Genomic DNA, 22,215 nt, shown 5'->3' with positions numbered 1-22,215 from the left:
GCGTGGAGGGGGAATTATACAAGTGCATGTCATTCTTTTAGTTGTCCCTCTCCATGTTTATGTGTGTGTATGTGTGTCTCCCTATCTCTCCTTCACTGTCTCTTTCTGGCTTTATGTCTTTGCTCATTGCAGAGTTACTCTCAGTCAAGTCCTGAATGCGCACAGGGGCAGCAGTGTTTCCTGGCTCACCCACAGGGTGCTGTTTCACAGCCAACAGCAGGAATGCTCGTGACATCGTCAGCCCCATCCTACCAGCAACCTGGGCAACCACAGACTGTACAACAGGTACTTCCTGTGCTAATCCTCCTTTGTTGTGGTATTATCTCATCTTCCTGTCCTTTACTCTTCTCACCTCTCCCCCATCCCAACTCATACAGTCATGGAGATGTACAGCATGGAAACAGACCCTTCGTTCCAACCTGTCCATGTCGCCCAGATATCCCAACCAATCTAGTCCCATCTGCCCATATCTCTCCAAACCCTTCCTATTCATATACCCATCCAAATGCTTCTTAAATGGTGCAATTGTACCAGCCTCCACCACTTCCTCTGATCGCTCATTCCATACATGTACCACCCTCTGTGAAAAAGTTGCCCCTTAAGTCTCTTTTATATCTTTCCCCTCTCACCCTAAACCTATGCCCTCTAGTTCTGGACTCTCCGACCCCAAGGAAAAGACTTTGTCTATTTATCCTATCCATGCCCCTCATAATTTTGTAAACCCCTATAAGATCACCCCTCAGCCTCTGATGCTCCAGGGAAAACAGCCCCAGCCTATTCGGCCTCTCCCTGCAAAATCCTCCAACGTTCTTCTAAATCTTTTCTGAATCCTTTCAAGTTTCACAACATCTTTCGGATAGGAAGGAAACCAGATTTTATATGCAATATTCCAACAGTGGCCTAACCAATGACTTGTACAGCCGCAACATGACCTCCCAAATCCTGTACTCAATACCCTGACTGATAAAAGAAAGTCTTCTTCACTATCCTGTATACCTGTGACTCCACGTTCAAGGAGCTATGAACCTGCAGTCCAAGGTCTCTTTGTTCAGCAACACTCCCTAGGACCTTACCATCAAGTGTGTAAGTCCTGCTTAGATTTGCTTTCCCAAAATGCAGCATCTCGCATTTATCTGAATTAAACTCCATCTGCCACTTCTCAGCCCATTGGCCCATCTGATCAAGATCTCGTTGTAATCTGAGGTAACCTTCTTCGCTGTCCACTGCACCTCCAATTTTGGTGTCATATGCAAACTTACTAACTATATCTCTTATGCTCACATCCAAATCATTTATGTAAATGACGAAAAGTAATGGACCGAGCGCTGGTCACCATCCTCTGTCTTCTACCTTTAAGCCAGTTTTGTATCCAAGTGGCTAGTTCTCTCTAACCCTTGATTTGAGTTTAGTTCATAGCTTTACATTTGTGCACAGCTTATCATGGTATCAAGGTGTCCCAAAGACTAGCCACAATATGGTATGAGTGAGTCTTCGATTGAGTAACAATATTCCCTACTCTGAATCAGAGGGAGTATGGTTCAGTCCTTCTTCCAGAAAGTCCCAATGAAAGGAGAAAATGAATTGTCAGCAGCAACAAACTGGTTCCTATTTTTGAAGTAATGTGGACAGAGATATACAGATACCCAGAGGTAATCGTGTACGCGTGCAGACAAGAAGCCCTGCACATATTGACATATGTACACACACGTACATGTGCACAGGCACACTTTAATTCTCAGACACAAGATGAATGCTCAATTAGTTTGGTTTAAAGTGTTAGTTTGGAGAAGAGCATAAGTCAAGCTCGAAGAGAACTACGATTCACAAGATCTTCGATTGAGCAGAAAAGCAAAATGGGTAAGCTGGAAATTGGAATCAAATCCACAAATACTGCTGAATTTGCTGATGACTCAAAGATTGGTAGGAACATCAGTTGTGAAGAGAACACAAAGTGTGTATAGGGATATAGATAGACTAAATAAGTCAGAAATGCTAAAATTCGGCAGTTTTGCAGTGTGGAAAATGCTAGGAATACTGCAGCGAGTAAGTCGCCTCCTGACCCTTCAAAGTCTGCCCACCATCTACAAGGCACAAGTCAGGAGTGTGGTGGAATACTCCCCACTTGCCTGGATGAGTACAGTTCTAGCAACACACAGGACACTTGACATTATCCAGAACAAAGCAGCCACCTTGTTTGGCACCATCTCCACAAGCATCCACTCCCTCCACCACTGGCACTCGGTAGCAGCACTGTGTACTATCTACAAGATGCACTGCAGAAATTCACCAAAGATCCTCACACAGCACCTTCCAAACCCACAGCCATCCATCTGGAAGGACAAGGGAAAGATATATGGGAATACCACTACCTTCAAGTTCCCTCCAAGCTCCTCACCGCCCTGACTTGGAAGTTTATCACAGATCCTTCATTGTCACTGGGCCAACATCCTGGAGTTCACTCCTTAATGGCATTGGGGTTCAACTCGCAGCAGTTCACCACCATCACCAGTACCTCAAGGGCAACTAGGGCCAGGCAATAAAATGCTGGCCAGCCTGCGATGCCCACATCCCACAAAATGAACGAATAAATGTGAACTTGAGCACTTTGGCAGGGAGAATAGAAAAGGAGCATATTACTTAAATGGAGAGAGATTGCAGAATTCATTGGTACAGTGTGATCTGGGTGTCCTAATACATGAATCACAATTAGTTAAAATGTAGGTAGAACAAGAGATGAAAATGATAAATGAAATGTTGCCCTTTATTCCGAGGCAAATGAATTATTTAATGAGGGAAGCTTTGCTACTGTTTATAGGTGCAATGGCGAGAGCACATCTGGAGTACTGGGGTACTCCTTTTTTTAGCAAGGATATAAATGCATTGAAACTGTTCAGAGAAGCTTCACTTGAGTGATATTTGGGATGGTAAGGTTATCTTGTGAGGAAACATCAGACAGGCTAGGCCTCTAACAGTAGAATTCAGAAAATAGAGAGATGTGACAGAGACTTGGGTAGACAGGAAATTGGGGGATAGGAACTGTGGAGATGCAAATGGTTTTTAGTTTAGAATCCTTAGAAGAGTGTAAAGAAAGTAGGAGTATACTTAAGAGGGAAATCAGGAGGGCAAAACGGGGACATGAGATAGCTTTGACAAATAGAATTAAGGAGAATCCAAAGGGGTTTTACAAATATATTAAGGACAAAAGGATAACTAGGGAGACGATAGGGCCCCTCAAAGATCAGCAAGGCGGCCTTTGTGTGGAGCCACAGAAAATGGGGGAAGATACTAAATGAATATTTTGCATCAGTATTTACTGTGGAAAAGGATATGGAAGATATAGACCATAGGGAAACAGATGGTGACATCTTGCAAAATGTCCAGATTACAGAGGAGGAAATGCTGGATGTCTTGAAACGGTTAAAGGTGGATAAATCCCCAGGACCTGATCAGGTGTCCCGAGAACTCTGTGGGAAGCCAGAGAAGTGATTGCTGGGCTTCTTGCTGAGATATTTGTATCATCGATAGTCACAGGTAAGGTGCTGGAAGACTGGAGGTTGGCAAATGTGGTGCCACTGTTTAAGAAGAGTGGTAAGGACAAGCCAGGGAACTATATACCAGTGAGCCTGACCTCGGTGGTTGGCAAGTTGTTGGAGGGAATCCTGAGAAACAGGATGTATATGTAGTTGGAAAGGCACGGACCGATTCGGGATAGTCAACATGGCTTTGTGCGTGGGAAATTATGTCTCTCAGGCGTTCGACAAGGTTCCCCATGGGAGACTGATAACAAGGTTAGATCTCATGCAATACAGGGAGAACTAGCCATTTGGATACAGAACTGGCTCAAAGGTAGAAGACAGAGGGTGGTAGTGGAGGGTAGTTTTTCAGACTGGAGGCCTGTGAGCAGTGGAGTGCTACAAGGATCGGTGCTGGGTCCTCTACTTTTTGTCATTTACATAAATGATTTGGATGCGCGCATAAGAGTTACAGTTAGTAAGTTTGCAGATGACACCAAAATTGAGGTGTAGTGGACAGCGAAGAGGATTACTTCAGATTACAACAGGATCTGGACCAGCTGGGCCAATGGGCTAAGAAGCGGCAGGTGGAGTTTAATTCCGATAAATGCGAGGTGCTGCATTTTGGGAAAGCAAATCTTAGCATGACTTATACACTTGATGGTAAGGTCCTAGGGAGTGTTGCTGAACAAAGAGACCTTGGATTGCAGGTTCATAGCTCCTTGAAAGTGGAGTCGCAGGTAGATAGGATAATAAAGAAGGCATTTGGTATGTTTTCCTTTATTTGTCAGAGTATTGAGTACAGGAGTTGGGAGGTCATGTTGCGACTGTACAGGACATTGGTTAGGCAACTGTTGGAATATTGCGTGCAATTCTGGTCTCCTTCCTATCGGAAAGATATTGTGAAACTTGAAAGGGTTCAGAAAAGATTTACAAGGATGTTGCCCGGGTTTGAGGATCTGAGCTACAGGGAGAGGCTGAACAGGCTGGGGCTGTTTTCCCTGGAGCGTCGGAGGCTGAGGGGTGGCCTCATAGAGGTTTACAAAATTATGAAGGGCATGGATAGACAAAGTCTTTTTGTTGGGTTCAGGGAGTCCAGAACTAGAGGGCATAGGTTTAGGGTGAGAGGGGAAAGATATAGAAGAGACCTAAGGGGCAACTTTTTCACTGAGGGTGGTACGTGTATGGAAGAGCTGTCAGAGGATGTGGTGGGGGCTGTTACAATTGCAACATTTAAGAGGCATTTGGATGGGTATATGAATAGGAAGGGTTTGGAGGGATATGGGCTGGGTGCTGGCAGGTGGAGCTAGATTGGGTTGGGATATCTGATCAGCATGGACGGGTTGGACCAAAGGGTCTGTTTCCATGCTGTACATCTCTATGACTCTAAAGGTGTCAATCTTCAGTGCTTGGTGAGCCAAAGGACTTGTTCCTGTGCTGTATTGTTCTTTGTTCTTTTGTTCTTGACGCCTGTAAGATCCTCGAGTAAAAAACGAGGTCTGCAGATGCTGGAGATCACAGCTGAAAATGTGTTGCTGGTTAAAGCACAGCAGGTTAGGCAGCACCTCAGGAATAGGGAATTTGACGTTTCGAGCATAAGCATTTTCAGCATATAAGATCCTAAAAGGGCTAACAGGATAGATGCTAAATGGATGTTTTCCCTTGTGGAAGAGGTTAAACCTAATATTCGTAGTTTGGAAATAAGGTTTTTTTCCATTTAAGGCAGTGATGAGAAATTGAGTTCTGTGCATCTTTGGAAATATCTTTGGGGCAGAGTCATTGAATAGTTAGCCCAGATGCTATAGGGAGTAGACCGAACTGTGCAGTTAAAGCCACAATCAGATCATTCATGCTTACATTGGACAGCAAAGGGGCTAAATGGTTGTTTGATCAGCAACTGTAGCAACTCTGCACAACTAACTTTATTATAGAGTTAGAGCTGTGTAGCTGGACTGGTGTACAGAGCAGAATTTCAAGTCCTAACATGATCTGAAAGCTTGAATTTCAAAATGCTTTCAAAAAGTATCTGGAAGAAAAAATCTGGTATCTGAAAAAGTGACCATGAAGATTGCTGATTGATTGTTACAGAAGCCCAGGTAATTCAAGAATCTCCTTTAGGGAAATCTGCTGTCGTAGGCTGGTATGAATTGAGCCCACACCAACTTCGAGGTTGACTCTTATTCACCCCCTCAACTGTCACATCTAACAATTTAATTGCATCAAATTGTTCCAAACAAAAAAATCTTTGAGGTAGCTTGGGATGGATAATAAGTACCACCCTTGATGTCAATTCCCACTTCCTGAGAATAAATAAGGAAAATAATTGATAGCTCTCAAAAGGCCACATTACTCTTCTTCAGTCCCTTGCCAGCATTCCATGGTTAAAGAGAATTCTATCACACTTGTCAAAATGGCTGTTATTTGAATGTCAGTCCTTGACAACACGTGTAGATAGCATTCTCATCGGATGTGGAGGCTCAACAGCTTTCCGATGGAAGTCATTGGTCAGGGCCAAAAACTGAGAAAACTTCCTGATTTTCTTCGCCCCCACAATGCCGACGGCAACGGCATCATTATCACAGATCACTGAATAGATCTGGGTCGGTCTGTCTTGTTCTTTATTGATTCAGCCACTTATTGAATTATTCATTTGATCACTTGGGCAGGAAACAGTCTGCCTTGTCTTGTCTGGTTTCTTCAGGTATTTACAGTTTTTGTGCACAGACTGTTGTTGGATTAAGTATGTTGTTCTTTCTATTTTAATAACTGTTCTGTATCTGTAATCTCCAGCCGGAACTGATCGTTGTAAGCAGTCTTCTCGATTTGCCGCCACCTTCTCCTCCAAAACCGAAGACCATCATCCTCCCCTCCAATTGGAAGACTGCCCGGGACCCAGAGGGAAAGATTTACTATTACCATGTGATAACTAGGTAGGTTTTTGTGGAGCCTGCCCCACTGCCAGTAGGTTGGTGGAAGGAGTATAACCTATAATGCAATGCAAGGTTGACTATAGAGGATTGACAGGAAAAACTGTTTATATTGTCATCTAGTCATTGACCATAAGGAACTGGACATCAGCGTTGAATCAAGATGCTCAGCTCTCCCATTCCCTCCCCATTCAGCATAGAATATCTTGCATTCATTCACTTCAGCTATGCTGCAGGGAATTGGGACCTTGGCTTGGTACAGTTACAGAATTGTGGCATTTCTCTGCACTAAGGAAAATCGTGTTTGCCTCTCAAGGGGTATCAGATTTCCTTAGCTCAGTGCTGTTGCCACTCCAGAAAATTGAGCGCATAGCCTCCGTCAATATTAAACTTCAGTACAACATTACAGGAATGCTGCACGGCTAGAGGTGCTGTCCTTTGAATGAGAGACAAAATTGAAGCTCTGGAGTCCCAGTGGTACAACTCTGAAGTTCTGTTCCCCTCCCCACCCCCCACTCCCCGCCCTAAACCCCTTTCCTGGCCACCATTTAACTTACAACACAATGCCACATGGAAAGCAGATGAAAGCATACGTAAGGTTTAGGAAACAGAAATCATTTAAGGTGCTTGAGTATAAAGAAAGTGGAAAAGAACTTCAGAAAATAAATCAAACAACTACAATGGGTCATAAAGTGTCTTTAACAACTAGGGTTAAGCAGAATCCGAAGACATTTTATGCATATATTAGGAGCAAAAGCATAACTAGAGAGGGGTTAAGTCCAATGAAGGACATTGGATAGAACCTGTGTGTTAAGCCAGAGGAAGTGGGTGAGGTACTTCACATCAGTATTCACCAAGAATAAAAACGCGGATGATGGTAGGTTTAGCGAGAGGTTTGTTGACACTCCAAGCCATGTCGATTATTAAGGAAGAGGAGGTGTTGGATGTCTTGAAAAACATTTAAGACTGGTAAGTCCCCAGAGTCTGATGGTATCTATCCCAGGATACTGAAGGATAAAGGGTGGAGATTGTGAGGGCCTTAACAAAGATGTTTGGCTTCTCGCCAACACCTGAAGAGGAGACAGTGTTGTTCCTTTGTTTAAGAAGGGCAGTAGAGATAATCCAGGAAATTATGGATCACTGAGCCTTAAATGAGTGCTGGGAAGATGAATGGAGAAGATTCTTTGGGATAGGATTTACTTGCATTTGGAGAAGAATGGACTTGTTAGGAATAGTCAGCGTGGCTTTCTGTGGGGAGGTTTTCTCTCTGATTTGAATTTTTTGAGTGAGTGATGAAGATGATTGAGGGATATGCAATGGATGTTGTCTACAAAGACTTAACTAAAGCATTTAACGAGGTCCCTTATGGTTGGCTGATCCAGAAGATCAAATTGTATGGAATCCATCATGAGTTGGCAATTTAGATATAAAATTAGCTTGCCAGTAGAAGACCAATGGTGGAGGGGTGTTTTTCTGACTGTAGATCTGTAACTAGTGGTATTCAGCAAGGTTCAATTCTGGGACTTCTGCTTGTAGTACGTATAAATGATTTGGATGAAAATATTGGCGGTGAGATTGGGAAGTTTGCAGACAACACAAAAATTGTTGGAGTTATGGATAGTGAGGAAGAGTATCAAAGGGTCCAGGAGGTTATAGATCAGCTAGAAAGTTGGGGAAAGAAATGGCAGATGGAGTTAAGTCCAGACAAATGAGATTATTCATTTTAGGAGGTCAAATGCAAGAGGAACATATACAGTAAATGGCAGGACCCTGAGGTGCAGAGGGATTGACGTACAGAGGAATCTTGGGGTCCCAGTCCATATTCCCTGAAGGTGGTAACACGAGTGGATAAGGTGGTTACGAAAGTGTATTACATGCTTGCCTTCATCAGCCAAAGCATTGAATGCAAAAGTTGGAAAGTGATGTTGCAACTGCAAGACTTTGGTCAGATGGCATTTGGAGTTTAGGAAGGAAGTTGAGGCTTTGGAGAGGGTGCAGTAGTAGTTGAAGATGTTGCCTGGACTGGAGTACATTATCTATTAGGAGAGATTGGACAAACTTGAATTGTTTTTGTTAGAACATCGGAGACTGACGGTCCACCTGAAAGAGGTGTATAACACTGTGAGAGGCATGGATAGTTGGAGTCTCTTCTCCAGGGTGGAAATGTCAAATACTTGGGGCATAAGGGGGGAAATTTAAAGGAGATGTGTGAGAAAAGTTTTCTTTTAACAGAAAGTGTAGTAGGCTCCTGGAATGCACTGCCAGAGGAGGTGATAGAAACAGACACGATAGCAAAGTTTAAGAAACGTTTAGATAGATACGTGAATGGGCAGGGAATAGAGTGGCACACACCATGTGTAGGCTGTTGGGATTAGTTTAAGATAGCATCATGGTCAGCACAGACCTGGTAGCCCAAAGGGCCCGTTCCTGTTTTGTACTCGTCTATGTGCAATGAAATAGATTATTCTGTTATTGCTATTTCTGACATTTTGTAGACTAATGGTAGCTGTCTTAAACCAGTGATTATCACTCTCATTGGCTGCACCCCAGGTATCAATAAGGTGGCATCTTGACTCTGTAATTCACATTCCCTGTTCCTGCCTCTGATGAGGCATCCAATCCAAGGTTGTATGTTCTCTGGGGCCAGGAGGTTCCTCAGTAATCTAACTAGATCTTATGGTGATGGTCATACCAAGAGCTTTCAACAACCTCATCCTATACTCTACCTGTTTTCCTGAACAGCCAAAGCCCCCACCTTGCTCAATTATATTGTATGTTCCTGCAGGCAAACGCAGTGGGATCCGCCATTATGGGATGGAGGCAGCGACGACATGAGTGTAGGTCATGAAGCTGAAATGGATCTCGGGACTCCTACATATGATGAAAATCCAGCCAAGGTGACGATTCTTGCTATTGATGGGAACTTTGGCTCTGTGGCGATTTAGGTGCAAGAAAGGAATGATTTTAGTATCTTTCATTCATCAGTGTCTCACCTCTTACTCAATGCACTGCATCCTTCACTCCATGATGCATAGCCAACCTAGTCACTGGGTTCCATACTTACTTCTTTCTTAATGGCACATTATTATCATCCTTTTGGTCTGAATTTCCTTATGTACTGATTTTACCCGCTTGTTATAAACCAAAGGGGAAGACAGTGATATATGTCAGCTAGAGCATTGAAAGGGGAATTTCATTGTTTGTTTCTTGTTTCTCTTAGGACCCAATGCTCACTGAATTACATGGACAGAATGGGAGCGGAGACGGGACACCTAACTCTTATAGCCAGGTGTGTCTATATGTACAGTATGTGTGCATGCAGTATGCATGCATGTGGTGGTGGGAAAGGCATTCCAATATTGGGATGACCAAAGTCATTGCCTTTCAATTCCCATGCAATCTCTGCTCCAACACCCCAGCTTCAACCCTCTCTCTGGTGACTGTCTAAGTCTGAACTAGATGATAGGAACGTAGAACCTCGGAGCATTGGTGGGCAATTTAGCCCTTCAGGCCTGCTCAGCCATTCACTAAGGTCATAGTTGACCAGACTATGGTCTCCACTCCATCTTCCGGTCTGTCTCCCAAAATGTTTAACTCCCTTGTCCATTAAAACAAATTTAACTCTTCTTTGAATACATATAATGACTGAGCATAGGAACAGAAGTAGACTATTCAGCCACTCAAGCTTGTTCATCATTCAATGAGATTATAGACTCCCAACAATTTATCCACTGCAGGCATTAAGCTAACTGGTCTGTAGTTCACTGGCTTTCCTCTTCCTTCTTTCTTAAAAAGCAGAGTGAAGTGCAGTTTTCTAATCCAGAGGGATGACTCTTGAATCTAGGAAACTCTGAAAGATCATCGTCAGGACATCTACAGTGTGTTCCCCTACAGATGGAAACTGTTAGGTCCCAGAGATTTGTCACTCTTTAATTCCATTAAATTCCTCATTATCAGTGTTTTACTTAAGTTAAATTCAGTCGCCAACTCTGATTTGCTGTTGATTTCCTTGTGACTTTTGACAAGCTATCTTCCTCTTCTGTAAATACTGAGACAAAGTAATTATTAAGTATCTCTGCCATTGCCCTATTGTCATTGATAGTATCTCCATTTGCAGCCTTTAATGGGCCAACATTGCACCTGACCACCTACTTGCCTTTTATATAACATTTCTTCATCATCTTGATTTTGTCCCTTTGCAGGCTTCCTTTTGTAATGTCTTTTCGTAGTTCTTATAAGGTGCTTAGTGGCCCTTTGATCTTTGTATCTTTCCCATTCACCAGGATCTATACTTTTTATTTTGTATTTTTATTGGTCCTTTCCTTTAGTTTTATGGAGTCCTTATCTCCTTAGTTGTCCCTGACTTTTTTTTTTCTTTGAAAAGGAGCTTTTCCTCACAGAATATAAACTTGTTCTTTATTGCATTAAATGTTTCTTTATATGTAGTCATAGAGTCATATCGTCATACGCCATGGAAGCAGACCCTTTGGTCCAACTTGTCCATGCCAACCAAGTTTCCCAAACTAAACTTTTGTCTGCATTTGGCCAATGTCCTTCCAACCCTTTTCTATTCGTGTACCTGCCCAAATGTCTTTTAAATGTTGTACCTATACCTGCGTCTACCACTTCCTCTGGCAGTTCATTCCACACACGAACCACCATCTGTGTGAAAAAGTTGCCCCTTGCCCTTTTTAAATCTTTCTCCTCTCACTTTAAACCTATGCCCTCTAGGTTTGGACTCACCCACTCTTGGGAAAAGACCATTTACTATTCACCTTGTCTATACCCTTCATGTTTTGATAAACATCTATAAGATCACCTATCAATCTCCTACATGCCAGCCTCTCCTTATAACTCAAATCCTGCAGTCCTGATAACATCCTGTACCCTCTCCAATTTAAAAATATCCTTCCTATAGCAGGGTGACCAGAACTGAACGCAGTACTCCAAACCTCCAAGCATCCTGTACAACTGCAATATAACGTCCGAACTCCTCTACTCAGTGGTCTGAACAATGAAGGCAAGCCTGCCGAATACCTCTTTACCACTCGGTTTTTTGAAAGTTGCCACACAATGTTCCTGAACCCTTGGTCTCTCTGTTCGACAATCTACTATTCTTGAGTTGTTTCCCATTTATTCAGGACTATCTCTGTCTTATCTCAACAATGATTTGGAGATGCCAGTGTTGGACTGGGGTGTATGGGGTGGCTGGGTTAGTTGGTCCAGGTGTCCCAGAGGTGTTCTCTGAAACGCTACCAACCCAACCACCCTGTGGCTCTACACTTAACTCCCCCTCCCACTCCACCAAGGACATGCAGGTCCTTGGACTCCTCCATCGCCAGACCATAGCAACACGACGGTTGGAGGAAGAGCATCTCATCTTCCGCCTAGGAACCCTCCAACCACAAGGGATGGACTCAGATTTCTCCAGTTTCCTCATTCCTCCTCCCCCCACCTTGTCTCAGTCCCAACCCTCAAACTCAGCACCGCCCTCCTAACCTGCAATCTTCTTCCTGACCTCTCCGCCCCCACCCCACTCCGGCCTATCACCCTCACCTTGACCTCCTTCCACCTATCGTATTTCCAATGCCCCTCCCCCAATTCCCTCCTCCCTATCTTTTATCTTAGCCTGCTTGGCACACTTTCTTCATTCCTGAAGAAGGGCTCATGCCCGAAACGTCGATTCACCTGCTCCCTGGATGCTGCCTGACCGGCTGCGCTTTTCCAGCAACACATTTTCAGCTCTGATCTCCAGCATCTGCAGACCTCACTTTCTCCATATTGCTGGATGAAACTACCCTGGGGACATGAGAAATTCACCATCTTTCTGACAGGGGCTTGTCTGCATCTCCCAATCTATGTTAAAGATAAAATTCACTATTAACTCTACTCTGCCTTTTTCTACACATTTTTCCTAATTTCTGCATTTATACAAACAACTAGCACTCAGAGCCACTACCAAGGAGTCTACATACAACACCTATTACCATTTTAGATTCTTTACTATTTCTTAGTTCCACCCATAAAGTCTCCACTGAATGCTTTCCCCTCATTATATCCTCTGTCACCTTTGAAGTGATTTTGTTTCTGATCTGTCAGGCTACTTTATCTCCTGTGCTATTTTCCTGATCCATCCTGTAAACCTTTTAACCTGGTACATTTAGTTCCCAATCCCAATCAACCTGGAACCATGTCTCAGTAATGGCTACTGTCTCCAATTTGAATTTGTGCTTGGAGCTCATTTCATTTCATTTGTTCCTTACACTCTGTATATTTGTGTATAGAACTCTTCTTTGGGCCATACACTGTGTGACCTATCCATCAGCATTGATACTTAATTCACTTGTTTATTATTTCTCTCTTCCAGTTTAAGTAACATGCTTCTTTTCCATTATCTGCCATAACTGAAGTAGGTTTGTGTCATGGGTCTTTACATCAGGGCCCTGTTTTCTTTGAGTGGAAATTACTTTTACTCTTCATCTCTATCCCAGTTTTGTTTCAATTCACAAATGGGACATGTGTACCCCTGGCTAGCCATTTATTGCCTATCCCTCATTGCCCAGAAGGCAGTTGAGAGTCAACCACGTTATGCTGTGAATATGAACATTTCATTGATAGTTCTGCGTGAATTGGAAACATTGCACTAAAACTCCAGGGAGCAGCTTTTTAGGTTTCCTGTCTGGCACAACAGGATAATAATGACTTAGTGATTTTTTTAATTGGTGTTTCAATTTTGTCCTTGATCCTAATCCTTGACTCTGTAGTGATTATTGAGCCTGTCCCTCCCTTCTGTAACAGTGTTGTACTGCACTCTCCAAAAGTTCCAATCAAACACTATCAACCCCTTTTCCCCAACAATCCTTTCTATACCTTAGTGTCACACAAGGTACAGGCATATACATGTGCAATAGCAGCAATAACAATGACTCTCAGTCTGCAAGTAAGTAAAAAGAATTGGTGATGCCAATTGATAAAAGTTGGTAAGAGTTTAGGAAAAGGGGATGAATTATTATCACTAAAGGACAACATTGTTGACAATGAAGATGACAAGGAAGGTTTAGTCAAGATGTAATTGGATGAGTTAATAGTGAAAGAATGGGCAAAGGGTATGGTGAATGAGGTTACATCAACCTGAAGGACTTGTTGGTTTAACAGCCTTGTTACTGTGTGATTTGCAACAACTAGGTGAGTGTTGATTTTTGCCACTTAACATTCGGTAGCTGGTCGGTAAGATGTGGAAGTTGAACATGAATTGCCTTCCTACATTTTGTCTCTGAAGTTACCAAAATCCTTTATATCTCTTGTCCAGTCATCCAAGAAAAAGCCTAAAACAGCAGAGGCTGATACCTCAACTGAACTTGCCAAGAGAAGCAAAGAGATGTTTAGGAAGGAGGTAAGTCTGCATCATAAAAGTTTAGCTCTTGTCCTGCTTGTCTTCATTTCCCATTCAGTGCCCCCACCCATACTGCCTCACAACGTACGGTCCCGGTAAAGAAGAGAAATTACCAGCTTTCTGTAAAATTCTATAAGTCTATAAAAGAATGAGCTGCGTAGGGTTAACAGTCAGACTCTCTTTCCCAGAGTTGAAATGTTTTAAAACTAGGGGACATGCATAAAAGGTGAGAGGGGGAAAGTTCAAAGAAGATGTGAGGGGCAAGTTTTTGACACACAGTGGTAGGAATCTGGAACGCATTGCCAGGAGTGGTGGTGGAGCCAGATATGATAGGGGGCATTTAAGAGACTTTTAGATAAGCACATCAATGTGCAAGGAATGGAGGTAGATGGACCAACAGCAGGCAGAAGGGATTAGTTTAATTTGGTGTCATATTTGGCACAACATCATGGTCCGAAGGGCCTATTTTTATGTTGTACAGTCCTGTGTTCTATGTTCTGGCCAGAAGGTCTCCATCAAAAACACCAAGAGCAAATCAATTGTTGCTTCCTTTTGTGCATAAAATGGCTGCCAGCCCTCTCCCTGCTTGAAAATTTGGTAAACTGGACATTTAGCTTATTGCATGTTGGATCTTGCTGGATGTAAAATGACTTCAGAAATGATTAATTAATTACCTCCCTCTCTCGATATAATTTAAACATTTTTACACATGTATGTTTTTTTTGCTGTTTCCAGTCTTTTTATTTGCTTGTGTTGTAAAGCATATGTGTAAGGCTTAAAAAGTTCGCAATTAAAATAGATGTCAGAAGAGGGAATGTGGAGAACCAGTTGGCAGTGAAGTTGTGAAACAAGTTACTGAGGAATTACATTGTAGTTATCAATATGAATATATTTAGTCAGATTTGGATGCTTCTCTCAAGGAAGGATGGACTAGGGGAATAGTGAAATGATTGTGAGGATGTAGATCCCTGGAAAAACCCTACTTTTTTTGTTTGTCCTGAATAGCATCTAGAGACAAATTCAGCTCTGGTTTTTAAAAGGTCCATTGTCTGAAATGAAAATGGGTAATTCATTCAGTGAGTTTTCTTCCTCTTCGTTCCTCTGAAACGCATAAGCTCTGATCTCAGATTTGCTTATGTCATTATGTGATAGCCCTACTTCATCCTGTCAGTGTGTCGTCCTCCACAGGCCTAATGATGGACATGACATTTTCCCAAGGGAGAGTTGTCATCTTTCTCAAATCCTCCTCCCATGAACATATTCCTGTTTCTCAGGGACAGGCACCCTCCAAAGGATGAATCTTCATCTCTAATTACACACAGCATCCACCTGAAAGACCTTGTTTTCAAGCTCTCTCTCATGAGCATCCCATAAAGCCTCAAGAAAGTATTGATGAATCATTGCTTTAAATCACTGTTGATCATGTGGTGAATGTGCTACCACAGTGCTGTTAGGTATTGACTTCAGCAACACTGAAGTTGCAATAAATTGTGCTGAAGCCGGGATGATGTGTAACTTAACAGCGGTGGTATTCCTATGATTTTGCTGCCCCACCCCATTTTTTTGAGATTGAGACTATGTTGTCGAAGATCTTTGGTGACTTTCTGCAGTTCATCTGTCAGTAGTACACATAGCAGTTACGTTGTGCTACTAGTAGAGGGAATGAATATTTAGATTAGAGTGGTGCTGGAAAATCAGAGCAGGTCGGGCAGCATCAGAGGAGCTGGAAAATCAATGTTTCCGGCAAACCCCCTTCATCAGGGATGAGGCAGGGAGCCTTTGGGGTGGAGAGATAAATGGGAAGGGGTGAGGCTGGGAAGAAGGTAGCCAAGAGTACAGTAGGTGGATGGAGATGGGGATGAAGGTGATAGGTTGGAGAGGATAGGTGGGAAGGAAGATTGGCAGGTAGGACAGGTCATGGGGACAGTGCTGAGCTGGAAGGTTGGAAATGGGGTAAGGTGGGGGGAGGGGAAATGAGGAAACTGGTGAAGTCCACATTGATGCCCTGGGGTTGAAGTGTTCCGGGGTGAAAGATGAGGCATTTTTCCTCCAGGTGTCAGGTAGTGAGGGAGTGGAGGTGGAGGTGGCCCAGGACCTGCATGTCCTCAGCAGAGTGGGAGGGGGAGTTGAAATGTTTGGCCATGGGGCGGTGGGGTTGATTGGTGCGGGTGTCCTGGAGATGTTCCCTAAAGCGCTCTGCGAGAAGGCATCCACTGTCCCCAGTGTAAGGGATACCGCATCGGGAGCAACGGATACAATAAATGACATGTGAAGGTGAAACTTTGACGGATGTTGATGCCTCACTGTAGAGCTGAGGGAGTGCTGCATAGTTACCAAGACACTCTGCTTTTCAGATCAGACCTAACAGAGTTCTCATTTGCACTCTCAGATTTTTTTTTTAAATTGCAAGGCGTGATTTGAGGAAGAGCAAGTATGTTCTCACTGGTATCCTGACCAATATTTATCCTTCATACAGCATTGTTAAACTAAATCACCTCTTTATAAGGTGTAATATTCAAAATGGAATGAAGTGTGCTAAGGTCCTATATAAATGTAACTTTACTGTAGAATAAGCAGTATGTGAAAATGCTATTAACTTAGCGACCGTCAAGATTGAGATGGGAGGAAGAATACACACAGTGGAATTTCAGTGGGGAAGGGAGAACAATCTACTCTGTTCAAAGTTTTGTTTTCCCTCCTATTTCCAGATTTCCCAGTTCATTGTTCTGTGCCTGAATCCTTACCGGAAACCTGACTGTAAATTAGGAAGAATTGTGGCTACAGAGGACTTCAAGCATTTAGCTCGGAAGGTAGGGGTATTGAAAGTATTGTTTGGCAAAGTTGTGGGATATCTTTTCTGGGGCTGTGTTGGGAAAACCAAATGTCTGACAGGCACCGTTGATGAGCCTGTGGCCCACTGCTAGTCCTTGGTATGTGCTAAGGTACATGGACACAAACAGCAGTCAGAACAGTGATGTCTGACCTCAATCTCTGAGACCAGACCTGCTCCAGCTCCACTCCATCCACCTTTTGAACTTGTGGAGGGTACGGCCATCCCCGATTAAAAGTAGTTGTGAGCATACGGTCAAGCTCTACAGCGATGACCCACAGTGTCGACCATTTTTCTGTCTCTTGCTTTTCAGACTCTCTTATTAATAAATTGTCACTTGTGTGAAGCAGTTAACACAGTGAATCTGAAGATAAACTGAAAGCCCCAGTGAGAGTGACTATCTATTGTGAGAGGAGAACGGCATGGAAGATGTAAAGCAGATGCATAGTAACTAGTTTGTTTTGTCTCCCCCTACCTCCTTGGTCCCTGCCCCTCTCTCCTGCCTCGTTCTTCCTGTCCTCCTACTTCTACTCCTCCCCTTCCTGTCTGTCCCCTGTGCCATCTCTGGCCCTGCGGTAACCAACTCGTCATTTACTCTTTTGTTCTCATCCCCTTGCCTTGCCTTCCCTCCTCTCCTCCCATCCTATCTTTCTCATCACGGCAATTCCTATTTTCTCCTGTTGCCTCTCCTCTCCCACCCACTTTTCCCCTTTCTCTTGCTCAACCCTCTCTGAAACGCAGTTGACACACGGAGTCATGAACAAGGAGCTGAAACAATGCAAAAATCCTGAGGACCTCGAGTGCAATGAAAACGTGAAGCATAAAACCAAGGAATACATCAAGAAGTACATGCAGAAATTTGGCGCCATTTACAAGCCTAAAGAAGAACCAGATGTGGATTGAATAATAAACCCCTCTCTGTTCCTTCTCCCCAGACCTGCCCTGTCCTTGAGCAAAAACCCATTGTGAATCTATAACCAGCTTCTCAGTCTCCTCATAGCTATCTGTATTATACTGTTTTAACGCATATGTGAATATATTGAGAAGGCAAAGAAACCACTTTCTAGTTAACGACTAGTCCCTGTTCACTCTGACAGTTTTGTTTTTAGAGGGAGGGAGGTTGCAGGGTCAGGGAGGGTCTCATCATTCTCCCTCTTTTACTGTGTAAATACTAGAGTATTGGTTAGATATCAACTCATTCTGACTGTATATCACCGACAGTCAATGGAAAACTGTCGTACTTTAAAAAAAAACATTTTACTGTATTAAATTTTTACGGACTTTTTTATGTAAAGAAAATGTTTAAAAAACTTTTTTGCTTTCAATTTAATGTCAGCGAAAAGAGAAATTGTGACGAATGTTTTTGGGGAAAAAGTTTTAAGACTTTTTTTGTTTTTTTTTTAAAAAACCTTGTGCAAAATAATCTGTGACTAGTACTGACTTAAAGGTTGTTTTCTTTTGTTTGGATAGTGGGCGATGGTGTTTATTCACCAAGCAAAGGTTATATAAAATGAGTTTTAATTCTGATCCTTTTCTCCCCACCCCCCCTCCCCCACCCCATCTCCCTACCAGAAGAGTGCAGGCAGTAACCAGGCCAAACAGGGCAAGGAAGGTTCTCTGTTCAACTCCCTCACTCCACCCCAATATGTTGTGGGTTAGCTGACCTCGGCTGTTGTGGAATGCTTGGGGAAGCTTGTTAGTGTTAAAGGCTCTGTATTCAATACTGATTGGGAATAGCAAATGGCTTTGGATAGCCTTCTTGGCTCACAGTCACTATCTGGTAAATCCCCTGTCTTTACGCCGCTCATTTGCGGGGAGACACACACACGCACACACACACACACACACACACACACACACTTTTATCCCACCTCCTACCAGAGAGTGAGATTGAGAATAGGTGTGTCCTCTGCTGTGCTATCCCCTGCAGTCAAATAGGCTTTGGCCACTAACTTAATCAGAATGTTGTGTGCTGAATGGTATCTCAGGGTGCAGCACCCATATAATTCCTAACCCTTTGTTAACTTGAGAGAATAGGATCTTCGTTAACTTAATATTTTTTACAAGGTGCAGGAAAACCAGAAGGAGCAATTTTTGTGAGAACATGAAACTTTACTACTTTGGATTTGCTTCCAATCCTGAGCGAAGTTATGGACGCCATCAATAAAACTGGAGTTAGCAAGTCACTTACAAATCTCTCCCCTACCCCCTTTCCCCGGCCGATAATTACTGTCATGACCTAGGCAAACTTTAGACCAAACTGTCAGCTCTGTTTGGGGCCACAATGGACCAGGCACTCGTTTTGCTGCTTGTCTGTGGAAGTTGTTGGGTGTTGAGGGAGGGTTTCGATCCGGTGGCTGGCCCAGGACCCACCCATTCCTGTGTCTTCCCTTATCTGGCCACAACTGAAAATTCTGTCCAAAAATCCTGGTTAGGCTTGAGTATTTTGATACATGAGCCAATCTGATATTTAAAAGAATGTGTTTGGTGGAATTTTTTTTTAATTATTAATTAAATTAAAGCGTATTATATGGCAGGGGTGCAGGAAATATGATGTATTAAATATTTAGTGTCTGGTAGTGAAACCTTTGATGAAATCTCCAGTTTGACGAGTGATTCAATTCTGTACTATAAACTGAGAATTTTTTTTACGAAGCACAGTTCCCCAAGTTTTTTTCTGAAACAATTAAACTGTTCTGGAAACCAACTTTGCATTGACACAAGCTAAGGACTGAGGTCAGCTCTTGAATGTTCTTCCCTCTCTCATTCATTCATTCTTTCTCTCCTCTTCCTCTCTGGGAAATAAGTTTCAGTGAGTGCTCTCTGGTAAGTGGCTTGTGCGTTTGTTATTTTACAACTTGCAGAGATTTCACTTGGTGCTAGGAGCTGGATATTTGCAGGGATGAATGTTGTGTATTTTTAAAAGTAAAAAAAATTGTTTGAAATCCGCCTAGAGTCTTCCTTTTCAAAAAGAACTTTCCCCTTGTTCTTTTGCTAACCGTTTAAGGTTAAAGGGAGGCTCCAATGGTAGGCAGTGGTTTTTTCGGAAAGATGGAGGGGACAAGGCACGATGGAGAGTGAGGGAGAGAAATAGGCATGACTGCAGAAGAAGCAATCAAGTACAGAATCCTGTTAATATATTGCTTGAGTACTTTGAAAGATAATATTGTAAAGAATATTCGTACACTGATCTGTACAAAGGGGTTGGGAGTTCCAATAAACTTTAGGCTAAAACACTGACCTTGTACAAGAATGTAAAAGGAAAGTAATGTACATGTGCATTTTTCATGGTTAGATCGCTGTCTGCAACCTTATGTTTTCTATGTTTATATAGCACACATTTTCTCATTGCTGTATCAGCTTTATATTATATCTGCTGTTTCCATGACTGTACAGTACCTCGTTTATATTCCTCAGTTCTCTGTTGTATTCACTGCACACTCCTGTGTGTGTGTGTGTGTGTGTGTGTGTGTGTTTACATTCTCAGCATGGTTTTCTTTATGTACTGGTTAACACCCCCCTACTACTGTAGCTTGTTGTCTGCTCTGTGCTCCTGTTTCCTCTGGACACATAAACTCTACTGTTTTCCTTCCTTGAATGTACCCTCCCCGCTGTCCCTATGTACCCTCCCCGCTGTCCCTGTGTATCCTCACTGCTACCCACCATGCATTCACATGTTCTTTTCTATCTGGTCCATCTCTCTTATATCCTTTATCCACATGGAATGATTTCTTTCTGCTCCTCTTGGGGGTTAATCTGCAGTTGCATTTTCTTGCTTTGGTTTCTCCAGTGACTTTTCTGTCCTCACTTTTTTTTTCTAAATTATATTCTAACCCATGTTTCCACGTGGCTGCATTTTTCTGATTCTATTAACATCCTTAAATCTCCTGTGTGCCCTCTCTAGTATAACTACATCCTTTCTGTAATGAGGTGACCAGAACTGCACACATTAGTCACATTGTGGCTTAACTAATCATTTATTCAGTTCCGGCTTAACTTCCCTGCTCAGCTATTACCTTACCTTGAGCTAATAAAGACAAAGGTACTCTGTGCTGCTTTCTGCACCTTATTGATCTGGGATCTTTGCCTTTAGAAACAGAAACTAAGCATGAATAGGTTATTGACCCCTTTGAACCTGTCGGCCATTTGATAAGACCATGGCAGATCTTCGATCTCAATGCAATATTCCTGCTTTAAAAGCTAGAAATGTATATATTTCTATTTGGCAGGATTTGGCTACAATAGCCTCTGAACAGAGAATTCACAGGTTCACTCCCTTCTTCCCTCATCTCAGTCCTAAATGGTCTGCCCTATATCCTGAGATTCTCTCTCCTATTTTGACAGTTCCCTTGCTATTTTCCCATTAATTGAGGTATTTTTTGGCTTTGTTTGACTTTCCCCACTGCATCACCTCACCCTGTTTCTGGTTGAATTCTATTCACTTTTTGTCACTTGACCAGTCCATTGATACCTTCTGCAGTTGACAGATTTATTCCTCACTAGCAGCCATGCACCCAATATGTGGGTCATCTCTAAATGTGTTGATGTCCCCCACATTTACACCCGAACCCATTAGTACAGGCAGAATCATCAATATGTACAACAAAAACCAGGGCATCTTATACTAAACTCTGTGGAAGCCCTCAGCTTTCCAGGTCACACAAATACCCAACAATTCCCCTGCCACTGAGCTAACTTGTATCAAGTTTGCTCCATTCCCCTGCAACCTGTGGGTTTTTTTTTAAAACTAGTTATGTAAACCTGCACTCTGTTATCTCCCTACTTCTTGCTTCAAGGACACTCTCCCCAGCTCTGTCTGCTGGCCTCTGGGCTTGTCCTCTCCTTCAGGCAGTTCCCTTTTTTGTAATTGGGCACTCTGTCCGGATTGCACTTTATTCTCCCCATCCCAGAGTGCTGTCTCTATCTCTGTCTGCCCCAGAGCTCACTGTGTTCCTTCCCTTCCTGAGCACGTGCATGCTTTCTCTCTCTTTCTGTCTTCTCCCCAATCCTGTCGTAGTGTTCCTGTCCGTCTGTCTCTTGACTTCCTCTGTCTGCGTGTGCTCTCTACGCTTCCTTATGGTCACTATCTCGGCCTCTGTTATTTCTCTGTGTATCCTCTCCATTTTTTCATCTGTATTTCTGCATGTCACAATCTCTGCCTGAGTGCTCTCACTCACTTCCACCTCTCTCTGCTTCACTCTGCTCCTTTCTGACTCTTTTTCTCTGCCTCTGCACCTGTTCTGCAATGCTTCTCCCACCTGGCTTTACGCTCTCTATGCCCTCACTCTCTGCCTTCCCATGCTGTCTTTTCACTACTTTGTTCACTGTTCCTCTGTGCTTGCTCGCTCTGTGTTCTCTCTCTCTCTCTCTCTCTCTCCCCCTCTCCCCCTCTCCCCCTCTCCCCCTCTCCCCCTCTCTCCCTCTCTCCCTCTCTCCCTCCCTTCCTTCCTTCCTTCCTTGCACACACTCTTTCTCTCTCTCGTTTCCCATTGCACTCACTCTCCCCAATTCCCCTCACCCTGCCCACCTCTGACCTGACTGTATTCTTGTACC

General features: G+C 43.1%; 1 protein-coding gene across 3 annotated transcripts in view; it reads left to right on the top strand.

Annotated features, from left to right (window-relative positions):
* setd2 (SET domain containing 2, histone lysine methyltransferase) overlaps positions 1-19,612 on the top strand; it is a 124,338-nt gene extending 104,726 nt beyond the window's left edge. For 2 of the 3 annotated variants that reach the window (XM_060823725.1, XM_060823726.1), the window contains exons 17-23: positions 133-285; positions 6,303-6,442; positions 9,225-9,336; positions 9,660-9,728; positions 13,749-13,832; positions 16,541-16,642; positions 17,404-19,612. In XM_060823725.1, the coding sequence (XP_060679708.1) occupies positions 133-285; positions 6,303-6,442; positions 9,225-9,336; positions 9,660-9,728; positions 13,749-13,832; positions 16,541-16,642; positions 17,404-17,565 (822 nt within the window). In that variant the 3' untranslated portion in view covers positions 17,566-19,612. The remainder of the gene's footprint in view (positions 1-132; positions 286-6,302; positions 6,443-9,224; positions 9,337-9,659; positions 9,729-13,748; positions 13,833-16,540; positions 16,643-17,403) is intronic. The other variant, XM_060823727.1, reaches the window with a different exon arrangement.
* The last annotated feature ends 2,603 nt before the right edge of the window (positions 19,613-22,215 follow it).

This window comes from Hemiscyllium ocellatum, chromosome 4 (genome assembly GCF_020745735.1).
Source record: "Hemiscyllium ocellatum isolate sHemOce1 chromosome 4, sHemOce1.pat.X.cur, whole genome shotgun sequence".
Classification (NCBI taxonomy): Eukaryota; Metazoa; Chordata; class Chondrichthyes; order Orectolobiformes; family Hemiscylliidae; genus Hemiscyllium; species Hemiscyllium ocellatum.
Note: the sequence above shows the minus strand (reverse complement) of the source record. Positions and strands in the feature narration are given on the sequence as shown.